Source organism: Gossypium hirsutum, chromosome A05, assembly GCF_007990345.1.
Source record: "Gossypium hirsutum isolate 1008001.06 chromosome A05, Gossypium_hirsutum_v2.1, whole genome shotgun sequence".
NCBI classification, from domain to species: Eukaryota; Viridiplantae; Streptophyta; class Magnoliopsida; order Malvales; family Malvaceae; genus Gossypium; species Gossypium hirsutum.
Genome location: NC_053428.1, coordinates 7,984,410 through 8,010,321, shown reverse-complemented (window position 1 = coordinate 8,010,321; position 25,912 = coordinate 7,984,410). Strand labels below are relative to the sequence as shown.

General features: G+C 33.9%; 2 protein-coding genes and 1 pseudogene across 4 annotated transcripts; 1 reads left to right on the top strand and 2 right to left on the bottom strand.

The window, feature by feature from the left end:
* Positions 1 to 6,398: 6,398 nt before the first annotated feature.
* On the bottom strand, positions 6,399 to 13,163 carry LOC121229288 (protein HIRA-like; annotated as a pseudogene).
* Positions 13,164 to 13,541: 378 nt separating this feature from the next.
* On the bottom strand, positions 13,542 to 19,179 carry LOC107959372 (protein SUPPRESSOR OF K(+) TRANSPORT GROWTH DEFECT 1). The gene is given in 9 exon segments (NM_001327690.2): positions 13,542 to 14,059; positions 14,269 to 14,424; positions 14,566 to 14,664; positions 14,817 to 14,891; positions 14,978 to 15,046; positions 15,616 to 15,814; positions 16,992 to 17,097; positions 18,540 to 18,585; positions 18,587 to 19,179. Coding segments are annotated over 9 exon segments (1,311 nt in total). The 5' UTR covers positions 19,022 to 19,179; the 3' UTR covers positions 13,542 to 13,933.
* A 1,318-nt stretch (positions 19,180 to 20,497) lies between these two features.
* LOC121229287 (uncharacterized) lies at positions 20,498 to 24,216 on the top strand. Of its 3 annotated transcripts, none has more exons than XM_041113148.1 (5): positions 20,498 to 21,879; positions 22,134 to 22,240; positions 22,791 to 23,298; positions 23,581 to 23,699; positions 23,801 to 24,216. In XM_041113148.1, exons 1-5 carry the CDS (start codon positions 21,637 to 21,639, stop codon positions 24,000 to 24,002), a joined length of 1,179 nt encoding a protein of 392 aa, XP_040969082.1. In that variant the 5' UTR covers positions 20,498 to 21,636; the 3' UTR covers positions 24,003 to 24,216. The 3 variants fall into 3 exon arrangements, with proteins under 3 accessions (XP_040969082.1, XP_040969083.1, XP_040969081.1); XM_041113149.1 differs by having other exon boundaries at positions 23,581 to 23,703; XM_041113147.1 differs by having other exon boundaries at positions 23,581 to 23,708.
* Positions 24,217 to 25,912: the final 1,696 nt, after the last annotated feature.

Sequence of the window (25,912 nt, the reverse complement as noted above, 5' to 3'; positions counted from 1 at the left end):
ATAGAAGTACTTCTTTTTCTTTTCTTTTTTTATCATCTAAATCGGCACCAAAAGCTTATTATGGGGTAAGCTTTTCAAGTTTAGACATTAGCATATCAATGTTTGTCAACACTAATTCATGGAATTTAGCGTGGATACACGATAATAACGAAGTGTAATTAATGCAATATGAAAACGTTATATTTTTATTAAACATAAAATTATATATAATAAATAATATATTTAATATAAATTATATGTTTATTAGAATATGAAAGACTGTAGACGGTGACCATTGAATATTGACAAAAAGGTAGAAATGATTGTATATACTTTATTCAGCCGTTAAAAAACTGATTAATAATGGAGCATACCGTAATATAACCTTGGGAATTTGGAAAGCTAGAGAAAATAGCCTTTGTATAATACACACTATTTCTCACATGATCCAAGAGAGACATATTAGAAAGATTGATTCAACAGTTTTAAATGTGAATTAGAGACGGGGGATCGGGAGCTAGTATATAGCTATTATTAGATAATAGTTATGTTTAAGATAAGGTTATTAGAAAAAAATATAAAAAGAAAGTTGGGGCCTTGGGGGCAGGCGCTTAGCCTGCTGGCCCCTAAAAGGAAAAAAAATATTTATTTCTTTTAAATTTTTTGAAATTTTAAATTACTGAAAATAAAATTATATCATCGTCCACCATGAGAGGTCGACGACGGAGGAAAAGGTGGTCCGCCGCCCAAGGGCGAAGCCAGAAAACTTTTTTGAGAGGGTTGGTTGAAATTTTAATTTTTTATAGTTTATATTTTTATAATTTGTAAAGGATTAAATTAAATTTTTATAATTTTAAGGAGGGTCAAAGTATAATTTTATTTTTACTAATTTAAAATTTTTAAAAAATTTCAAGAATTTAAAATATAATTTTCCATTTTAAGGGGCTGGCGCCGCCGCCCCATAATTTCATTTTTGCAATAAATATATAGGTAACATGCTAAGGCATTGATAAGCGATAAGGGTCTATAAATATATATTATAATTTTTTAATTAAAGTTCATGTTACTTAGAAATTAGCTCTAGAAAGAACATAAAAATCAAATTATAAAATAAATGGCATATACTTATAAGATTATGTCTGTAATTTAAATTTTAAGAAAATAGTAAAATAAACATAAAATTAAAAGTGTGTCTACAGTTTGGTTTAAAGTAATCATTATTTTTTTTTTATTTGAAAAACGAGGTATGCATTTCCCCAACCACCAAACAGTTTAACAAAATATTAAAAAAACAAAACAAAAGATTTCAGCCACAATATTTTGTGGGTTTTCTCAAAAATCTATTTTTTCCATAAAATTTATTAAAATACTCATATTTAAAAATATTTGCTATCAGTATTTGAAAATAAAAGGAAATTGCTATCAGTATTTTAAAATCTATTTTTATCTGTCTGCAATTGTAATATATAAGTCTTATTCACAATATGTATGTTATGTATGGTTTTTATTTGATTCTTCATTCACATAATATGTAGGGTTTTTTTCTCGAACTTTTAAGGTTAACGTAGGAAAAACATCTATCACTATTCTAATAAGCTATTTTACTTCTAAATTTAGAAAGATGAAATTATAAATATACTTTTTTTTTTGTATTTTTTTTTACTTTTAAACACAATCTAGTTTTCATTACGAAAATCATGTTGAAATGTTAATTAAACTGCTTTAACTAAATACAAGATAAATAATAAAAAATGGGGGCAAGTCATATAAAGCAGCAGAGTACAATTTCATTTTACATTATATTTCTCACAATATAATTAATGTAAATTTAGAAATATTATTGGTTTGAGAAAAAACTTCGAGTGGAATTTCCCAATTCAATGATGGAATTAAATAAATTAGTTAGTACACCAGAAATGCTAATTAAATTGTTCATAATAGAAGATTCCGTATGGCTCAACATTATTGCCATTGACTTCCAAGGAAATTAAATTCATGAACTAATAATTATTCATAATTAACTATTTTCCATGTCTAGCACAATAAATGAGGAATCTGACTAAGAAAATAAAAAAAAATATATTAATAATATTTTAATGTTAACTAGTTTTCAATGGCAGAAAATATTTATAAAAATAAAAGTATAGGTAATATGTTTAAATCGGCATCTAACTTAATCCTATATTATATAACAGGATAAATGATGAATAAATTATGAATTATACCCTTAATATAATAATACTATAAATAATATACTAATGAAGTAATTTTAAATTATGTAATAACAGAATTCATTAAAAAAACCTTAAAGAATAAATATAGATAGTTGGCAGGTGTCCGGGTTGGTTGTTTCTGTGTGGAAGGAAATTTGACCAAAAAAATTAAATAAAACAAATTAATTATTTTTATTATATAATTTATTATTATATACTCGAAAAGTAGCTAAGCTAGCAGGAAAACCGTGGCAATGTAGTAAAAAATGTGTTCCTTGCATCTGAAGTAATTATTTATAGTAATCGTTACAATCAATTTTTTTTTTGTTTTTTAGGATATTTTTATTTGTTCTTTATGTGATTGGATTTCTGTTGTTGCTAGATAAATATGAATATCTATGTATTGATGTTTTATTTATTATAATATTTTTAAAAAATATAAATTCGAATCAATTATGTAATTTAAAGAAGATTCTTATTTAAGATTTAAGTCATAATAATTAATAAATATGAAAATAACTAATAGATTTTTCTTGTCATAATTAAAATATCCATTATTAGCAATGATTAATTTTTTTACTCTTAGTGTTTTTTGAAAAATTAAATAATTAATCATAAAATATGTTTCATTATTACGGATAAAAACCTATCATAAGGTATAGTTAATAACAGAATCTAACTTAAAACTGAGTTTCTCAATAACAATTCCCGTAATACATGCCATGATAGTACTAAAATATTATTATTTTTATATAATTTTTGAAACATCAATAATTGGCATTCTTAAATTATTATATAAAGTTGCAAATATTATATTACAGTGATGGATAGATATGCCATGCGGAAATGCAAAGCAAAAGAAACGTTATAAAATTCCTGGACAACATGGGCCGCACGTTGGAGTTGTTGAAACGGATCTTTTCAGCAGCTGCATTTAAGCATTACCAACCATCATATATAAAAGTAATATTACACTAATTAAGAGGAAAAAAAATACAAGTAATTTGAAGAAAATGTTTTTATAGGCTGAATTTATGTTTTAGATATGAAAGCATATACATTAAATTTCACTAAAATATTAATCACTCAATAATTTTGTATAATTTATTAAAAAAAAATTATTCTTCACTTTAAAATTTTAAAAAATGTTGCAGCATTAATTCATCATGCTTTTGAAAGAATATTTATTAGCTGAAAATTAAGGTTGAAACAACATAATTATGTTGTTCTCGTTCAAATAAATAAATTCAACAAGCCTTTGTTCCCAAAGATAGAATTTAATTGCGTGTTCTGTTTTTCTTTTTCAATTTGTATGTGTACCTACCGGATGGCGTTTGATTATTTTTGTGGCGGAGTTTAATTGTGTGCAAAATTTACATTTTTGGAAAAAAACTACGATTATGTACATCCTTGAACACTATCTTCCCTGGTTAATCATAGATTGATTAGTTGGTTTGAAAATTTTTAAAAATTGTGGGTATTAGAGAGGTTTATGGGCCAGGTCGGTTAGGGTATTAATAAAATTTTAGGCTTGTTTGATATGTCTAGGCTCGGTTCGACCTAAAAAATGAGTTAAATTTTTGCTTAAATTTGGTCTGTATAAAGATACTAAAACTCGAGCTCAACTCGGCCGTATTAAAAATTTTTATATAATTTTTAAAAAAATATAATACATTAAAAATACTAAAATAAATATTTTTCAAAAAATTAAGAATAAATTTTAAAAAATTATACTTAAATAACACTAAAATAGTTGTAACTTAGCAACTAAATATCTCTAAAATAGGAGCAAAATTAACAGAAAAAAAAGAGTCATATAATATCTAAATAATAACAACAAAATAGTAGTAATATAATAGTGAAATGACATCAAAACAATAACAAATCAATATATTTATTTATTGTTTTCATAAATGGTTTTTTTTGTCTAAACCCTTTTATTTTTCGCGCGGGCCTTCGAATTGGGCCATGGATAATTCTAAGTATAATTTAATTTTATATTTTATGAAAATAATTTAAGAGAAATCAAAGAAAAAATAAATTAATTTGCCAGCTATTGAAAAGATCAAAGTACAAACCATAATTATACTCGAATAAATTTAAGGATGAAAGTGAAATATGTGTAACTAGATATTGGGGGTGAAGTAGGGTAAGGAAATTTGCATGTTGTGCACGTTTTAAACAAGGAAAGACATAGTAGTACGGGAGAGACTGATAGAAGTGAAATGAAATGGATGGTTTAGTTGAAGTGGGGCGTTGAAAGATGAAATATAATTGCGGCCATTGAGCAATAATGTTGAAATAAAGATGTAAAATGATTGCGGCCATTGGGCAACGATGTTCATATTCATGGACCCATCAGTTGGATTTGACCTCAATAAACTACACGCATGGCTTGCGACGCTGCTCCATCCTTTTGACCCGCTTCATATATTTGTTCTGAGATTATTACTAATTCCGCCGCTTATTTTGATATATTGATGGTTGCTTTATTTGATGTTGTTCAACTACTGAAACGGTGGGTTTTAGCAATGCATTTTATGCCTCTTTTTACTTTTCCTCCTTTGACATTATTAATGGCGGCATGGCAATGACTATATTAAGCAAAGCAAAAATGGAAGGAGGCAATGAACTTTATCAATAACCACACCCAGAAATACAAAAAATAAGAAATAAAAATCATAGATCGCCTATGATAAAAGTATTTTGATTTTTTAATTCAAAATGGATAAATTAGTCTTTATATATTAGATTAAAGAGTAATTTAATCTTTATTTTAAAATTTTCATCTATTTACACTCATAAAAACTAGTGTGTTTATCTGTAACCTCTTGATTTAATAGCAGTAATATAATATTGTAAGCATAATAGATTGGGTTCGATTCCAAACCACCCCATTTCCTATTCTTTATTCTCAATTATAAAAATAAAAATAAAAAATTACTGTGTCTAATGGAATAACCAAATAGCGACACATGTCTTATCATACAAAGATAGTTTTTAACATTAGAAATAGATGAAATTATTAGCAAAAGAGTCATTTTGCACTTTAATCCCACGTACATGAACTAATTTACCTATTTTTAAGTAGAGGGGCAAAATGTAATTTAACTCCTACTACAAAGGCCTCTATGGTACTTTTATCCATTTCACCACGTTCTCGGAAAATGATTATTAATCAAATATTAAGAGTTAATTGCATTAAACAGCCCTAAATTATGATATTCGTTTTAAACTAGTTCTCAAACTTCAAAAAATTTTAATTACTTCCCTAAATATCCATGTTATACCATAAGTCCTTCAATTATTAAATTTGTTAATTCAACCATTAAATGACATGCCAAAACTTAATTTAAAATGAATATTTAAAGAAAAGTAAAATTACTATATAAATTTTAAAAGTAAAAAGTAAAAATAAAGCAAAACTGAAAAAAGAGAGAGTGAATGATAAAACTTTTATAAAAGCTTCTAAAACTTGAAAACCAAGATTAAATTAAATTTTCATTTAACTTTTCATTTTAAACCATGCAGATAAGATTTGACCTTTCATCTAATTATTAAATTAATAGTTATACTAATAGAAGGACCTTATTGGTATAATCTCACTAGTTTAGGATGTAATTAGAATGTTTTAAAGTTTAGAGACCAATTTAGGATGAAGGTTATAATTTGAGGATATATGTTACAATTAACTCAAAATAAAAATGTAATTAGCGTTTTTCAATTCGGTGAATTCTAATTATGCAACAAATGATGATATTTTTTCCAACAATCATGTAACATTTTAATTTTGGATCAAATGAGTGATGGAACTTCTTTCTTTCAACTCTCAGTAGCCTCAAACACAATATAAATTTAATTGGTTAATTAATGATTCAAGCCCCAACCTAATACTCGGTGAAGAATATAATCCTCAATATAGTAATTTTAATTGAGAGCTAATGAAAGCCAAAGCCATGTTAATCCAAGTAATAACAAGTTTAAATTGATATTTTTTTTTCATTAAAATTACAGCATAGGGCCCATAAAGGAGGATATCAGCCTACTTTTGTTGGTCGTAAGATTTTACTAATATTAATCTCAAAGTAATTAACTTTTTTTTAACCAAGTGGGATATAAGCCTCAATGAGAGAGCCTGTTTTCCTTGTAGTAAGATTCTACTAATAATATTAAGCTTCAATTAATTGTTACAAGAGAATGATGATCTCTATCAATGGTGAGAGACTTCAATTTACTTTAAACTAACAAGTGAGATTCTAAAGTTACATGCACCCAAAAAAAAAAAAAAAGATACATCATTGGAGGCTGCCCTTTTCAAGCCAGCAATAAGCTGACGATAGCAAAAATTTAACCAGCAAGTGATATTTTACTGTGCAAACCCTAACCTAATAAGTTGAACACCATTCAATTAGTATGCTATGCATTATTGAAGATTTCATCATCTATTGGAGTTTCGGTTCTCTTGGATCGGTCAATAGGGCGCCCGTGTTTACTCGATCTGTTATAGATGGAGCAGAATCCATTTTATCTGGACCAAGGGATGGGTTTTCCTTCTTATCTGTTGCCAAAACGGGAGAATCTGTTTGAGCTGCTGCAGACGGGGTAGAGTACATCGGATCTATAACGGGATGTGATGTAGTTGGTGGAGATGGTGATTTTTGGTCTAGATTGTTTTCAATGCTTTCATATTCTGAGAGTAGATCCATGAACTCATTGAGTAAACGCTGAACTTTTCTATTGGATGCCATTGCAGGAAGAATGTCTTCTCTTAAAAGTTTGTGCTTTCTCATTCCCTGCAAACATCCAAATAGGTCAAGAGAAAAGAAACATTGAAAATATTTCAATGCCCTTGGTAAAGCAAAAGCATCCAACTATGATGTCAGATACTGGGGATTCAGGGAGGGGAAAAAAAGTTAACACCTAACAACTTTCGACACAATTTGAGTACAAAACACAAATACGACATGTGAAAATATATGAACATGACATGTATACAGGGATTGTCGAGTCCAGAAATAATATGCAGTCAGGAGTAGTACAAATCAAAAGCCATGCCGGTTTTGTTTACCGGAAATCAGGACCACAAGGATTACAGGTGCTTAAAACAGAAATACCTTGGGAGGACGTCAACAGTCAACCCTCTACAAAGACTTTTAAACTAAGTGAACAAAAAAAGTTATGGAAAATTGCACTGATATATTTTCAGAGAAGTGATCCTCCAGAGGTATTTCTAGGATTTGATGAAAAAGAATGCAGTAAAATAAATGGAGAGAGTCCCACAAAATGTTATACGTAATGGTAAGGCGCATAACACTTCCATGGAGAGAACTCAGGTTCGAACCCTTGAGATGGCATTGTTGGGAGGGGCAGCCACTAACCCCGAAAGGGTCTTCATGAACCGTAAAACGGACATGAAGAATAACTTAATTATACGAAAAGAAAAAATAAATAGAGACAGTATACATACTTTAAGAGGTTGGGATGAAAGACTTACAAGTACATAGGGATCCCAAGCAGGATTCTTGGAATCTGAAGCCATCCCAGTTGGTGGCCCGAGAAAACTTTCACAGACTTCTCGCAAACGAGACTCATCTGCTTCTCTGCAAACACAAGTACGTATAATTTGTAAATGACTGATTTATTATAATACTTGGATCCAATAGCCTGATGGAGAACATTATTCTGCAGGAATACATAGATACCAGATTCTATTACAAAGCACTGACTACAAACTTTGGTTTGGGGAGTAACACGTTTTTTCTGCTATCATCACTCATAAATGCAGAAGGTTTGGGAAGAGACGAACCTTGCTAGGAAGCGTATGTAGGAAAGAAGGCCCTGGCGATATTCATTGGGGATTTCAAAGCCAAAGATGATGCCAGCTGAGCTTCTAAATGAGCACGTGTCTGCACTCCATCATCAGTTACTCTGTTGCAAAACAAGATGACTGGTGAAACTCTAGGACCAACACAGCTACTTTGTCAAAGGAATTTTAGTGGGACAAGAATATAATTGAAATTCATGTCACATCTGACTTAGATAAACTGTCAAAAATATAGTGGGTATAAATCTGAAATACGGTTTCATTATTTTAGGAAAAATAGTAATAGTGACAAACCTGGTCCAGCCTGGCTTTCGGGCTAAATATTTCCGTACATCCACTTGCAAGGCGGCCAGCTCACCAGTATGAATTGAACCCAAACTCCAAGAACTAGCAAAATTTGATGCTGGGAAGCAGTCATCTGCAACCCTCAGCCAACACATGAGACTCATGTCAAAGAGAAACGCATGCCGAGTAGCCAAGACAACGAGAGGAAAACCAGATTTTGATAACTTCACAGATATAACCTTGATTATGCCTGAAAAGAGTTATAGAAGTCTCAGGAAATATTATGTCATCTAATATCATAAAAGGGCTCAAATTAGATTTGATTATGCATACCTTTTGCAGATGAGCTAAGGTCCAAACTGACTAGAGATGCCAATGAATCATGAAGGAGACAGTTCCTATTGAAGAGATCCCATAAATACAAAGATCCTTTCTTTGTGACCAATAACAATTTCCAGCTCTCATCACAATCAATAAATGTTGCTGCAGATCCCATCATCATGGTAGGTAATGCGCGTCTTCCACACTTTGTATAAACCTTAAAAAACACGAGGAAAAAAGACTGGTAAATTTGCTGAATAATTAATAAAACCTCACTGTAACCATTTCCAGGTATAATATCATTCAAACATACGCAAAGCCCAAGTCTAGAGCCCACCATTGAATGGAGAAATGCCTACAGAAACCTCATAACACTTGAACCCCCAGAAAAATGAAAGGTGGGGAAATCATGAACTTGATAATAGAACATGATATCGCACGAGAAGAGGGGCAAAAAAGTCATACAACCATCTTCACATATAAGAGAGGAAAATTCAAAATTTTCCAGGCTAGGATAAAGTGTTTCTTGCTTTACCTGTAGGCACCCATCTTCACATCCCACAGCCCAGAAGTTTGCATTTCCAGCTAAAACAGAAACTTTTCCAGAGATACGATCAGACCAAAGAGTTTGAGACCCTTTTGTGCAAATAATTTCTGTTTCTTTCATCATACATGCATGTCCAACACCAGCAATGTCATTCATGGCATGTTCCCTTAGACAAGCTTCCAAGCAAACTGGAGTCATGTCCTCGCCTTCTTTCTTATCAAAAACACTAATTGAAAGAGATGTGGAAGAGGAAGCAGTGGAACTTGAAGGTCTCATGCTTCCAGACTTTTCTACATTGATGCTATGATCTTGAGCAGCAGAGACTGGAACTTTCTCAATAACCAGGCTGTCAGTAACAGTAGCCCTGGCAGTGACCCCTGAGCGCTCCTTTAAGTCAGAGCTCCTACCAACGGTACCCCTGACAGAAGCTTCTCTCAAACCAACATCAGAAGGAACTGCACCATTATCATTTTTTCTGTGATCAGAAGATCTGCTAGGGAAGTCTAGAACAGGAGATTGAGCATTGCTGCTAATATTTTTCTGCTGAATAGGGACACCAACTACTTCAGGAATGATCCTCTTTCTGCCATCAGCACGTCTGTATTCTCTTTGTTTCACAGGACTAGAAATCCGTGCAGAACTCATTGCTTTATTTAATCCATCACTAGCAGCAAGCCCACTTTTCTTCCCATCATTATTCTGAGGCTCGGAACTTTTGTTTGCGAGCCCCAACTCAACAGGAGGTTTTGCAGGTATCTGACTCTGCTGAACATCCAAAGCTACTTTTTTGCTAGTAGTTTGCTTTGCTGAAGCAGCTTCAAGCAATAACTGTGCTGGGCTCTCTGCCAAATTTGACTGTCGGCCTCTAACGTCACCATAACGACTTCTCTTTAACTCATCAAGTTCAGCATCACTAAGCCTATGGCCAAGTTCTTTAGCTTCAAAATGAAAAGTAGCCACAGTCCCATCCAATGAGCAGGCAAAGAGAGAATAGCCATCAGGGCTCCTGTTATGGAAAGAGATTATTAAGATGAAAAAGCTACCAGAATGCAAAAAAAAAGTGCAAATTGCTCACTAGAATGAAAAGCTTTACCAGGATAAATCCACAACACTTTGACCAAAGAAATGCTTGGCTACAAAGAGAGGTCGAGGACTTGCAGTTGTCCACACGGTTATAGTGCGGTCCTGACTTCCAATAGCAATAACATTATATGGCTGTGATTCTTTACCCCCGATCTTAGCAGCAGCTCCATTTGCCCAGCCAACAGTTGTAGCTTTCACTTCCTGTGAATTGGCAAAATTCCTTCTGAACATTGAGTGATTAAACTTCACTACAATAATTGGGGCATTGTGGCCTAAGAAGTCAAATGTGGCAGCCCATTCTCCTCTCTCTAGAACGGGTGCAGAATGCCTTGGCTTTTGGTAACCATGAGTGGTAGTTATGAAATGACCACAAGGTGACCATCCAAGCCGCCTGAAAAATGTTGATCCCAACTGAAAAGAACATAATTCCATCAGCAAAATGAAACACAATTTATGACAAAAGAAACTTCGAACATCACAGATTAACATACCGATTTCGCCCAGTGGCCCTCTGTTTTATGAGCAAGACTCCAGTCACTCGTGCGCCATATTATGACCGTCTTGTCATCAGACTGACTTGCTATGAAGGACCCAATGGGATCCCAGGCAACTCCTTTAACGAGACTGGAATGACCCCTCAGCACCGCTGTACAGATGCCATTGCTCATATTCCATATATGGACAGTGTTGTCCAAACTCCCACTGGCCAATATTGAGTCATCAGGAGACCAGTTAAGATCCACCTACTTCAAGCGAGAACAAATGAAACTTCCAAGTTAGACTATAGCCAGTGCTTATAAGAAACCACTAACTTAAACTAAGGGCTTACAGTAGATAATTTCAACCATCCATTCTTTCTCCTCTACTTTCTCTCCTACCCAAACCCCTCAGTTCTCAACAAATTGAAGTAAACACAAAATCAAAAGGGTAGTCATTAGCAATTTCTGTAGAGACAAAAAAGGATATAGTAAAACCTGAATTTCTAGGTAAAATACGAAGCTTTTCCAAGCATGAAAAATCAATCAACAAGCAGCAGAGCAAACCTAACTACAGGTTAGAGAATTCAGCTCTTATTGCTGGTAATACGACCTAACATGAAATACAATATGATTACCACATCTGCAGTGTGCCCCCTCAGTGTCATTGCAACTTTCCAATTTTCAACATCAGGAGGCTCTCCACTGCCAAACTCAGTGGTTCCAGAACCAGGCTTTCTCTCATGAATTAGAATCACTTGATCATCGGACCCAGATGCAACAAATCGTCCATGCTTAGCCCACCTAACACAGTTAACAGACCCAAAGTGATCACGCAAAGTTGCTAGAAGCCTCTGTGTAGATTCATCATTTTCCAAGTCCCTGCCAACAGATTTCAAGTTCCATATTCGAACCTGCATTTTCCAGATGGTATAAGAACATTGATATTTAAAGATAAAAAAGGTAACATACAATCTAACATACACAGCAAGGAAAGATTCTATCTGACAGCACTCAGCATACCAAGATAGCATCTGCACATATCATTGTAGTATATAAATGCTAACTATGCAACAATGATCACCTCCAACGGTAGAAAACCAAAGCCAAAAGGAAATATAAAGTGCTAAGAAGGAAAGTTTTACCTTGTGGTCACCTCCACCAGTGGCAAACCTAAGACCACCAGGCTGAACATCAACCGAGAATATCTGCATTCCCTCATGCCTAACCCAACTTGGTTTCTCAGCAATCATCTTTCTCTCCTTTTGCTGCTTTGCATAATCCTCTAAATTTCTGCTTCTGGTTTCATTATGTTTGGTTAAAACTCGGGCAAAGACTAGTAAAGTTCGTAGCGTTTCAACGAGAAAAAAGAACCAACCCAAAGCTAAGAATGAGAATTAAAGGTAAAAAAGTTCATGGCACCCAAAACCCAGAGAAGTTTATATATATATAAATAAAAGCCAATTGCGGAAAATGACCAAATCCCAAAGAAAGGGAAACTCTACCTTGTTTTCTAGAAACCCAAGAAAGGGGAAATATGAAAATTTAGGGTTTTGGAGTGCATACAAGCGAAGAAGAAGCTATAGGTCGAGGTACGGTTAATGGCATGAGGAAGCAGAGATAATTTATTTTTTTTAAAAAATTGATTTTTTACCGAATCTTAAACTTAACTAAAAATACTTATAAAGGGGTTTTTGTTTTTGGTAAGAAGGAATGCCCTAGTTTCGATTAAGAAAAGCCAAAACAAAAATCTAAAGAAAAAGAAGAGTTAACTAAAAGGATAAATCTCGGTCTTCTTTAACGGTCAAATATTTTTTTTCTTTAATCTTTATAAGCGAGTGAGAAGGGTCACGAAAAGGACTGCAAAAGAAACAGAGACTATTATTAAATTTTCCAAGAAAAAGAAACTAGGGTTTATATACATGAAAAACTTTGAAATCCTTATCAGATCTAATTTTAATATAATTGGTTGACGATTTTCTTAAATCTAAATAATTAAACTAAACTCTATTTCATATAAGGGAAAAGTTAATATTTTATTTTTTATATTAAAATAAAAACTTAGAAGACACTTGTCATATCAAACTCATTTGTGGGAGAATAAATTTCAAGACATAAAACAGTAACATGGGAGCGAATTGACATAACAACGATTCAATTGTAAAATGTCTAAAAAGTAATATATTTTTACATTAAATACTTATCACCTACATCCACATGAAAAAAAGTTAAATTAGATAGTTTTTTCCAACTAAAAATTTATTCACCCTCAACCATATAACTAATATTTAAGTACGAAACGTAAGGTTAAATAAATATTTAATAAAAAAAAGCATCGCTTCAACTTAAAGTAAATTAGCAAAGACATAATCAAACTTAATGAGAAATTAGTTTTATTTCAATTGATTTGGGAACTTTCTTGAATATATGGCATCAGATTTATTCAAAGGTAATTAAGATTCCATATATTATGCAATTATAGTTCCACCAGATAAACGAAAGATACATCCGTGCCCTTCTTTATGTAATTTTGTATCCCAGAAAAGCATTCCTGATTTAAGTCAGAAAAATAATCAAGCATAAAGCTATGAAGGGGGAATTTTGGGAATTCAGTTATAGAATAAAACACTATACATATTCTGCACCGAATGCCAGACTAGAGGAATTGGGCAATTTTATACGTCACCCAATTACACCACAGAAAAAGAATATTGTCAAAATCTTTATGCAAGTAATAATGTACCTTAAACCTTATTATGACACATTTATAACAATATATATACAAATCATCAAATCCACCCCCCCGGCCCGCCCCGCCCCTCTACTTTTCCTCCAAACGACCCATCCAACCATACTACTCCTAACTGGTAGGCAGCAATAGCCAATGCTCCAAATGAAACCTGAAAGTTCAAAAGCATTTAAAAAACAAAGGCCATCAAGTTTAGGTGAAAAAGGGCACAACATATATTCAAGTATTTGAAGTCAAAGTTTTCTTAGCAATCTTCTTTACACAGTAAAAAAGACAAGCAATTAACTTCATTTCGTCCGAATACAGGAAAAGGGAAGTCAAGTCACCTTCCCCGCTTGACGAAGCTAAATTGAGATGATTCCTTGGATGATCAAGCGGTTATTAATAAAAATACAAATTACAGTGATTGCACTCACAACTGGAGAGTAGATCAATGTGACGGTTTCATCAAAGCCGTCAGCCTTCTTCTCCAAACTCATTTGTAAATCTCTCATGGACCTCAAGATCAGCTTTGCTCACTGTAGGCCTCTGTCTTGCAAGCACCTTATCAAAATCTGATCTTGAAATAGGAGGCGGAAGAACCTGCATGATTATTAATCGATGAAAACAAAACTTTAATTACCTCAATCCTCACAAATGACTTGATTATATTTATTGCACAACGAATCGATTTCTCTATTCTGATTTTTGTTTTCCGTGATTATACAGAATTGGTAAATCTCAAGCAAAAGAGGGGCCGAGAGACTCGTACGTAAGAATTCATATGCATTGTATCTCAAGAAACTCCATACCTGTGCTGCAAGTCCTTTGGCTGCCAATTCCTGCATAGTGATTTGGACAACACCTGCTTGCTTGGGTCCACATGGCATCCACATGTCATTAGGCGTCTTGTAGAAAAACATTGCATCTTGGGTTTTACGAACAGGTTCAAAAAGAACATCCTTAACCTGTCAAGACATAAAGAAAAATAGGGCACAAATGAGTTACTCGATATAAGCCCTACATATTAAGATTCACTGTTAAAACAGAAATTGGAGAAAGAAGATGAGAGAATAATCAAGCATCTCAGACGGATGTTGCGCACTTACACAAACAGATATATCTGACCCAGAAAACCCCTCCGTCCGCCGAGCTAAGCTTTCAAAATCACTTTCAGTCAAGTTGTGAGGAGTATCACCTAAATGCACCTGTTGCAATTTATTGTTTCAAATCAACGCAAACATGTCAATGAAACAAAAATAATGAACGATTTTATAGTGAAAAGGGAGACAAATGAACCAAGCATTTTTCTTTCTTTTTTCCCAATACAAAGCAAAATATCAGGGATAAGATCTAGTACTTTGAACATATGTTGTCGAGCCTTCAAATCAGGGAGAGGAATGTAAATACGCTTATCAAAACGGCGGCGGATGGCCTGTAAGAACAATTTACTAGTAAAAGAAATCCCTCAGCTGATTCAAGATGAATATATGCAAAATATATGATAATATTATCCTTTACCTGATCAAGAGCATAGGGAGTATTCGTTGCTGCAAGCACTAAGACTTTCTGATCACTATGTCCAACACCCTAAAACATAAAAATAACTAGGTATAAAATTCATTCATTAAGCTTGAAAACTTGGAAGGAATCATGTATCTATTTGTCACAATCTAACATAGATTAATAGATATATTTTAATAACCTTTCAACAGTAGACACTTGAAAAGTCTTTCTAAACATACAAGATTATTAAGAAAATTTGGGTCACAACCCCCAAGGTAATTTGCTTATCTTGCATGTCTTTGTAAATGGGTTGAATAATGAGTGTTCTTCAAATTTTTGTTTTCGTGTTATGACTTGTATTATTATATCAACAAAATGATTTTATCAAAAAGAAAAAAAAAGGTCTTAAGACTTAAACATATTTTACAATAGAAAAAACCTGTAGGAGCTAGTTTTAAATATTTATGAAGTGCAAACTATACTTTAGACAGTGTCAAACTTAAAACAAAGATCGTAGAATAGCAGCAAGTCCTTAAGATAAAAATGAAATCTGTTTGGTGATTGTAAGAATGTAAATCATGAGAAAATAATATTTTGAAAACCCTTGGACAAAGAAAATTTATTATTAGCACATTCGCCACCCTGATAAATACCTGCATCTGCACAAGAAGTTCAGTTTTGATACGTCTTGATGCTTCACTCTCGTTGCCCTCACCTCGCTGACCACACAAGGAATCTATTTCATCAATGAATATGATGGAAGGAGCACTATCACGAGCCATCTGAAAAAGGTTTGAAACCAGTTTTTCACTTTCACCCATCCACTTTGAGACAAGGTCTGATGAAGAAACACTAGCACAAAAAAGAAGGGGAAATGAATTTTAGAAGAGAAGCAAGCAGACACCTAGTAAACATGCACATAAACAGAACAAAGGCATATAAAAGATTAACTGCCACAAAATCGTTTGAAAAGATATCCAAACATGATTCAAAAGGCAAATTTATTATAGTATATTAATGTATTTTGCTAATGAGTGTCCTTGGGGCAGGCACTCTTTAAGATCATTTAATATTCTAATTATCATATTACTTAATCTGTGGTCAACAGTTAACATGTTGATTCTCTATGCATCAAAAGAAAAGATTGCTTAATATGGCAACCTTAAACTGTAATCTTAAGGTTCTCATTAGCAAAATCTTGTATTAGAATCAATAATATTAACAAATGAAAGCCGAGGTACCCAATATCAAAACCAAGCAACTTGAAGAAAACGCAATTTTCATGTCTTTGAGCTGGCAAAGGGACAGCAACAGTACATCGCACTAAATTATGGAATGAGAAGTATGACAAGAATTGACAGGTAGTGACTACATCCTAGCTCAATGACACAGAAATTGGAATAATTGCTAACATATCTTCAAGGTTACATTAGATTTCCAGAAAACCATCCTTTCTCCCTGACATAAACTGTTTTACAGGGAATCACAAATCAAATAATGCATCTTTTGGCACATGCCAAAATCGAATAATGTAATAGCAGGATACAGCCACAGAGAAACTTCTAACTCCCAGTTACTCAGCACTATACAAACTATGCCCTAGCACCATGAAACCTTAGATTCTGCACACTGAAATCATAATAAAAGACCTTCACATCAATGGATTTTATACATTTTAATTGTATGGCTATAATTATCATACAAGCCAAGGCCCATTCTCAAACACTGAAAAATGCTTATGATTGTCATCTCAATCATTGCTATTTTTATTGTTGTACTTCGTATAACTGGTATTACCACTGGACATAATAAAATTTTAGGGGTAATTTGTCAAAACCATTATTTTGTTGGACTTGCGGTAGGAAATAAGGAAAACTTAGTTCCTAGAATACGAGAAAGCAAACTAAGGTAAGTGGATGACATAGCACTCAATGTGATCAGAGTTACAAATAGAAGAATCACTGGAACTAGTAAATCAGGTTGCCAAAATTCTCAGCAGCAGCAAAATTAGTATTTATCAGTTAATTACCTAAAAAATGTAGAGTCTGCTTCAGTAGCAACAGCCTTGGCTAAGTATGACTTCCCGGTCCCAGGTGGTCCATACAAAAGAAAAGCTCTCCATGGCCTTCTCTTTCCTAAAGAGAACAAGCAATGTCGAAATGAGAATGAATAGAACGGTTGGAAAAGCAACTAAAAGGGAAGTGTAGATTAGATTCAGCAAGTTTCTCTCCACCAAATTACATAGTTCCAACAAACATAAGACTTGCTATTCTAGCAAGCCAAGAGGATATCCAGAACATCAATAGGATCAAGGGTGAAAATACATGGACAGGTTAAAGATAGAATTTTGTCCTACTAGTTCACAGAACTTCAACTAATCCCATACATATATCTTAACCCAGCATTTCGCATGAGTAAATTTCAGCCTATAAGGAACATGAGACGAGTTTAAAAATTATAACAAACCATAAAAAAAAAAAAAACATTAAAAAGCTTTTCCAAAACAAAATAAATTTCATATCATGTAAAATGGAAACAGCTTCAGATGCAAAGGATGCGGACTCTATATTATTGCAAACAATAGTTTCTTACAAGAAAATGTCACTAACAAAGCCAACAAGATCTTAGTAACAGGATGTCAGAGGTTGTTCCTCACATTTTGTGTTACAAGAAGTAAAGCATTAGGATAATGATGATAAGTAGTATTACCAAGATTGACAACTATGATCATCAGAATAACAACAGAAGAAAAAGAGTAATTTCAGATGTCACTATATAGTCTCGTATTAACTCCTTCAGTTTCACAAAGTTTCAGCAGTAGGTAAAATCTTGCTTTGTTGTTAGTAGACTAGTACTAGTCGAGGAATCAATTCAAGCGCTTCCACAAGAATGACAGCAAGGTACGCCACAAGTAGCCATAAAACCTATATGCGAAAGGTTAAACATGAACGGTCCAACAGATAAATAAGAGGAGCTATATTGTTTTGCACAAAACAACACAGAAAGCATGCAGTGTACCTCGTAGATAATTAGAAATAAAAACACAACCTACCATCAGCAGTTAACATTTAGGACTAAAACTCTCAAGCAACAGAATATTCAATAATTTACATTTGCAACAAAAATAGGGACGTCCATTACGACAATCAGCTTAAACAAACAAGCATGATTACCTTAACTATATCAAATACCAACACCAAAATCATACCTTTCCCAATTCAAGTTAAAACTACCAACTAGCTGCTTTTCTGAATAATATCACAGCCGAGAAACAATAAAATTATTAACAGTTCCATAATCAACATTCAACCCTTTTCACTATGCACTGCGAACTGCCTAAATTAAGCTAAGTCACTGACTTTATAGCTTAAAATAAAAAATCAGCCGTAACAAAGCCTATAAGGAAAACCGCACAATACCATTAAATTCCTTGATAGTTCAACAATAAACAATTAGCAAATTCCTTTACACACGAGAAATTTCTAACGCCACGAATTTCATAGACATAACCTGAAGTCCTCATAAAAAAACCAATAACAGAAGCCCATAAATTAAAAATAAAAATAAATAAACTAACCAGTAAAAAACTGAGGAAACTTGACAGGCAAAATAACAGCTTCTTGAAGCCTGCTTAGCGCTTTCTAACCCGGCCACATCATTCCACTTAACATTAGGTTTTTCCCTAATAATAGCCGAATTAAGCCCAGCTCTCAACTTGGCCTGTTCCGGATCCTCCCCGTCACGGCCTTCTCCTCCGCCGCCACCATTCTTGGGCTTATTTTTGGGGCGCGTGGCAACAGCAGCATCCCCGTTAGAAGCCGGCCCTGGCCCACCTTCATCGAGAACTGCACGGATCTCCTCGGCACGTCGTAAATACTCGGTGAATTTCTGGGTAATTGCTTCCCTGATTTTGGGGTTCTTCTCGTATTTCAAATGGGTCTTGAAATACTCGAGCGCGTTCATGTATAAAGGGAACGCTTTGCTGTAATTCCCTGCATTATCTTCTTGTACCGCTTGCATCACGTACTCTATCGCTTGTTCTTTGAAATTGCTATACATACTTTTATCCTTTTCCTGGAATTTATTTTTCAATGGAATTGCATGGAGATCAATTACAGAATGAACTCTTCTTTTTTAATTTTTCTGCAAACGGGTTTTTGTAGCTTTTGAGACGGAAGAAAGATAAAGAAAGATTCGATTTTTGATCGTCAAAACAGACATCAAAACCGAGCGTGTTGAATATTAATTAGTTTAGAAAGCCTTTAATTATTTTATTTTGTGTTTTATTTATATGGGAATTAAAAGTTAAAATTGAATATAAATTAAAATTAGGAAAAAAAAAGAATTATTTGAAATAAATTAAAACGTAATGGTTTATTAAAGTTAATTAAAGTAACGAAATTACAGGTATTTTTGTTGATTAAGAAAAAATGTTGTCTTTTCGCTCGTTTTTCTATTTGTCTAGTATGACAGAAAATATCAATTGTATAGTTGTCAACTTGTTTGAGAATTTTTTAATGGGAAGCTTCCTTCAGTATAACTTATTACTAGTAAGAATGCCAATTTTCGAATAATTTTGAATTAATTTCTTTTATATGGAGTGGTTTTTTTTTTAAAGTCGATGTGGTTGGTTCGGAGATAGAATTTTTTACACGGGAGTGGTTATAATAATTATTTATTTTCGTTATATTGTATAAATTTATTTTTTTATTTTTTATACATATAATAAGAGTAAAAATATAATAATATATTATAAAAAATTATTATATTTTATGTTGAAATACTTTTTGAATAATTATATTTAAATATTTATTTGATTTTAAAAATATTAAAAATAAGCAATAAAATTTACATTGAAATAGAGTGAGCTGAAGCAATAATAGATACACCCAACATCCACGAAGATGGTAGTGAATTTTAATATTATACATCTACTGTGAAGCGGAATAAGTAAAGCGGAATAAGTAGTAGAGCAAAACGTGTCAACTGTAAATATTATTATTTATTTTCTAGAACATTTTATGTTATCTCCTACCATATGCAGTTCTCAATACCTAATATATCATTAAATTTGATAAAAAAAATCAATAATAAATGGATTGTAGTTCTTCATATCGCGAGTCATCCCATTCCATGGGATGAGATTGGTGAGGATAACTTAGCTTGGAAATGGTCCCAGACAACTAGGTATTCGATGGCTACTCCTTATAAGAACCAATTGTGCTTGTGTGTAGATAGATCCTGATTCCCTAAAATTTTAGTAAAGGTAAAATTACACAATTATACTTTGACTTCCCTAAAAATGATAAAAATTTAATTTAATACTTTAAAATTTATAAAAATATAAACTATTAAAATAATAAAATTATATTTTTAGCCTCAGAAAAATTACAGTTTAATTTTTGCACAAAAATGTGCTTGGGTGGAAGGATGCGCGTTGGTCTATCATAGGGAAGAATGGGAGTCCGTAAAAGGGTTAAACAATTTATGTGGCTGCTTTATAGGAATCGAATTCTGACAAATAAGGAACGACCTCGGCGGTTGATGACCCATGTCGACCTTTGCCCCTTATGTAGAGTTGAACCAGAGAGTAGCATACATGTGGTACGTTATTGCCACTTTGCCAAGAGCATCTGGGTTTGTTGTTGTTCCTCAGGCGATGCAAGCTCGTTTTTTTCTCTTTACCCATTGCCGATTGGATTACATGGAATTTAGAGAAGGCCGATACCGTGTGTACAGGTGAAGGTGAGTGGAGTATCTTTTATGCAATCGTATGCTGGCTATTGTGGAAAAGTCGGAATAATTTTGTGTTCAGCTATCATTATTGCTACTAGCAAAGCTTGGACAGCATCAGTTTTAGCTGCTAAACAGCAACAAGCGGCTAGTGCAACAAGGAGGTTAAGGAAGTATAATTCGGAAGAACCCTTGGATGGATGGATGGATGGATTACCATAAACACTGATGGTGCAGGCTCTTTTAAGTTGGATCGGACTGCTGCAGGGAGGCTGTTGCGCAATGCTCAAGGAGAATGGCTTGGTGGCTTTGCTGGGAGCTTTGCTCAATGTTTCAAGCGGAGGCTTGGGCAGTCTTTGAGGGCTTGTCTTTTGCAGGCAGTAAAGGATACGATCAGGTGCAGGTGGAGAGTGATAACGCTGATCTAATTTCGGTGCTTTGCCAGCGAGTAGCTGAACCCAACGATGAAGTTCTTACAAGGCACATCAGGTTTTAGATGCAACTCGATTGGGAAGTTTGCTTCAAACACATTAACCGAGGGGCTAACGGAGTGGCAGATGCTTTAGCAAACATAGGGATTGGTCTTGGTTTCGAAACAGCTTATTTCGAAGAACCACCTCATGAAGTAGTTAGTGCTTTTATGACTGAGCGTGATACAGTTGGATGTCTCGACTTATTAGTACTTGGGCTTTTTTTGGAGCCCCTTTTATACCCCCAAAAAATATTTTTTGGAAAAAGCGAAGATAAGACTACTTTATAATGTGAAGGATAATTTGGGGATGTTAAATAGAGTTAACCCTTATTACAAGTCTTAAACGTCTCTAAAGCCCTTTTTTTTTTTCCTTCAAGCTCTTCAAGGGGAAAAAGGTGAGTGGAGAGGGCGCGGGGATTTAAGCTGTTTAGTTGGCGGCGGGCAAAGTAAGGGTGAAAAATTGAAAAGAATGGGAAAACGAGACAAGAAACGAAGGCACCAACAAAGATCATCTCATAGAGGAGCAGCCTCTTATTACTCTGTCCAACACGATGATGATTATGAAGATGAGAGCTCCAGTTTTCAACAACCATCTCAAGATTCTGAAGAAGAACAACAAGAAGAAGAACCAGAACAAGAGGAAGAAGAAGATGACCCAAACCCATCACCGGAAATGCCATCAAAATTCATTCTTTACCAACAATCTGTACAGGTTATAGTCACCCCTCACCCTCCAAATGTTTGATCTTTTTCCCCTTTATGTTGCTGAGAGAAGTTCGGGTAGATAAGCAAAGTTTTGATTTTTGTCTTGCCAGCTTGGTATAAAAAATGCCGCAGTTAATTGCTTTATTAGCTTCTTGATTAAAAGTCGATGTGTTAGGTAATGTAAAGACGGGTTCTTTCTAATTGTCTGATGTTAATTAATAACTATATATATTAATGGAAGTAATTGTGTGTTGAATGCAGTCACCGAAAGGAGATATAAGCTATTTGCAGAAGTTCTTTTTGATGTATGTGGGTGGAAGGTTGCCTCTGCATCTTCAAGAAGATTTCTGTGGCACTGCACTTCTTAGGTATGTTCCCACTTATTCGCATCATTTTTTTAGCTAGTGCTGCAAATTAAACGAATAAATTGATAGCATGTGAATAAGTCGAGGCCGCCATCAAATTCTTCATACATTTCACTCCTAGTTTTGTTGTTGGGATTTCGGTTGTGATTTTGTAAATGTTGCTTGCTTCGTGGCTTGTTGAATCTATGGTTAAATTGCTTGAATGCCATCAAACATGTATGCTAGCAAATATGATAATGAAACAGGTCACTTTCTATGTAGTTTATGTTCAGATGTCAGGCAACGGCAAAGGTCTTTACTTTATATAGTTGTCAGTAATTAAATCACACTCTCCTTTTACCCTGTCTAAGAAGTTGCGATATATGGATGATGTATTTCAGTTAATGAATAAAATGGTAATTTCGATTGTGGATATATTTGATAATCCATCAGGTCATTGGTTCCAAGTCTAAACTGATGTTGTCTACTCTCTTAACTTTCTCTATATTATACTTAGCAATTCACATTGCAAAGGGCAAACTAATAAGTACTAAGAACTTACACTGTTTAACAGTACAGAATGGCTCCGAAGTGATCCAAGGCGGACAGCTTTTGGATTGGATCTTGATCTCGAGGCATTGCAGTGGTGCCTGGAGAACAACATCAACAAAGTTGGGGCTGATGGGTATTCGAGAATATCTCTCTTTCACGGGAATGTATTAAATCCGCATGAGGCAAAATTAGTCAGCTTCAAGCCTCAAGAGCTGATAAGGAACATTCAGTTGGAGGAAAGTGATTATAATTCTCAGATGACTGCAACAGAACCTAACATAAACGAGGGTTCTATCACTTTGTCAAATGAAGAGTCTGTTAAGGCAGATTCCAAAATATCTGCAAGAGACATTATATGTGCTTTTAATTACAGCTGCTGCTGTCTCCATAAACGTGCAGAACTGGTTTTGTATTTCAAGCATGTTCTTGAAGCCTTGTCTAAAAAGGGTGGTATATTTGTGATGGATTTATACGGTGGCACGTCATCCGAGCAGCCCTTAAGACTTCAAAGGAGATTTCCCAATTTTACGGTATAATCTCTCTGCCCATACACCCGTGTTAATGCAAAGTACATAACATATGAAGTTTATTTGGTTTATCTTTCTGTGGCATATTCTGGTTTAGAGGATTTAACTTCTGTCAGGCATAAGTGAAGTTTCATCTTATTTCAATATATGGTTTATGTTCATTTTGGCAAAAGTGATAAGTCATCAATAAGGTGTGAGTCAAAGGTTTTAACTTGCGTAGAAGAAATTAATATTTCTTTCCCGTTTAAAATCTTTATTCCATAACGTTTGAGGTAATATGTGCAGTATACTTGGGAGCAAGCTGAATTCAACATCATTGAACGCAAAACAAGGATTAGTCTCCATTTCCATCTTCAAAAGCAGCAGAAGAAACTTCGCCATGCATTTTCTTACAGTTGGAGGCTGTTAGTTCTGTTAAATTCCTGTTGCATTTTCTTGTTTATAATGGAACATTACTGTTAGGTTTCTCCTTTCAGTTTGATAACATGGTGGCTTAAATGTCCAGGTGGTCATTGCCGGAGATTAGAGACTGCTTAGAAGAGGCTGGATTTCAATCTGTCCATTTCTGGCTTCGGAAGATGCCAGACACTAGTGAAAACAGAAGCACAGAGGGATTCGGCAGCGGGCGAGATGTGAAGTATGAAGAGGTAAAAACTTTCCAACAAGAAGATGCTTGGAATGCATATATTGTCGCGGTAACGAACTAGGGCCTCCAGTTCTATCTTTTTCAACTTACCAACCTTAAAGCTGCTTCCGCCACAAGTTAGTGGCAAACGGCAATGGATATCATGAAACAGCTTGCTTTCATGGTTGAAAAACTGGCATTTTCTCTGATAATTACACTTCCAATCTTTCGTGGCAGCGCATTGTTTGATGAATTATTCTATCGTGTTATATGAATTAGAATCTTTTAGCATTCCAGTGAATGAGTAAGCCATTAATTTTCGCAACAAGCTGTTGAAAAAACTTAGATAAACTACCTAGTTGGTCATCCAAATAAAAAATATTTATAATTTAATCACTGTCATTACAATAATTAAACATCTTAGTCGCCCAACTGTTAACCAACTGACAGAGTCTGATGTGGCGTTTTCACATTATCATTTTTGACTCTTTCTTTTTCCCCAGTTATTGTTCATCATCTTCTTTCTCTCCACACCACCCCTGCGTCCACCATTCGTTCTTCTTCTTCTTCCTTTGCTCCCTGCTTCTGGTCATTGCACCATCTCTTCGTTTTACTCACTACTTCCATCATCACCGCACCATCAAGAAGAAATAGAATCTTGGCACGTGCAATTGTAAGCTTATTCTACTGTATGTCCCTCCATCGTTTATCTTTTATCTTCTATACCCATTTTCACCGTCTTATTTTGTCGTCTACTTCAGATTCTGATGAAACTAAACTCATGAGCATTCCACGCGCGTGCTTTTTAGTAATTTTTTGAGGGTTATGGCCTATGAGAGCAAGTTGAATGGGCTGTCATCGATGCCTCAAATGACTTTAGTTTCTTCTTCTTCTTACTCACCGGCCATACAAATACAAAAAAAAAATTAAAAAATGGGTTTTCTTTCTTTCATTTATTTTAAAGAGCAAAGGAATGAATCTATGAAGAGATGGGATATAAAGAGGTTGAGTTGTTTGGCAAAATTCACATTCTTCTTTTTTATTTCTTTATAACTTCTGTATTAAAATGAAGTTGCAATCAATACTTAACGCATCCTCTGTTTAAATATCTGCTTTGTATACAAAATCAATTCTACCCAAAAGTTGTGTAAAAAATTGTCAAAATAATTGTCTTTTGTTGTTTAGCTGAAACTCTAAACATTGTTGGGAAACTCTTTCTTCTTAACTTTTGGGTGCACAAATGTTGTTTAGGAATACTGTTTTGCGAAGGTGACAATGGAAGTGCTCTTAGTCCTATGGTTGCTTTGTTTCTGGCAGAAGGTCTCCTTCACTATTTTTTTTTTTTGAGCATAGATCTCCCCCTCCGCTAGGCTTTGGTGGCTTGAGCTTAAATACTTAGCATTTCCCAAACTATTAAAATTGTAAGGATTGATATGTTTTACATTTTTGGGTCAAGCATACAACTATTAATAGTTTCTACATAAAAACATATTTTTAATATATATACAAAATGTAGAAAGGGAACTACAAGATAAGCATAGGGTAGCAGTGGGTAAAGGAAGAGTCGATGTGGTGGCCAAAAGCATGGAGTAAAGGTAAAAGAAGAAAGAATGGTGGAAGCAAGGGGGGTGTGGAGGAAAAGAAGATGATAAACAATATGGGGTCAAAAAATAGTAAATAAATAATATGGAATGCCACATCAGATTTCATTAGTGGATTAGCTGTTGCGGTTAGATGATTAAAATAATTAATTATAATAATAATAATAATTAAATTACGAGTATTTTTATTTAAGTTACCATAATGAAAGGATTAAAAAATTTTAGTAATCAATTAAATAATTTACTTAAAGAATTGTTTAACTTTTTATTTATACATATTCGAAATCGCGTCAGCTTTAAATTTATTTCATATTTTGGCCCCTATTCTGAATTCAGCAATGAATAAGCTGTCACGTTCTAGGGTTCGACCCCCCCCCCAAAAAAAAAAAAA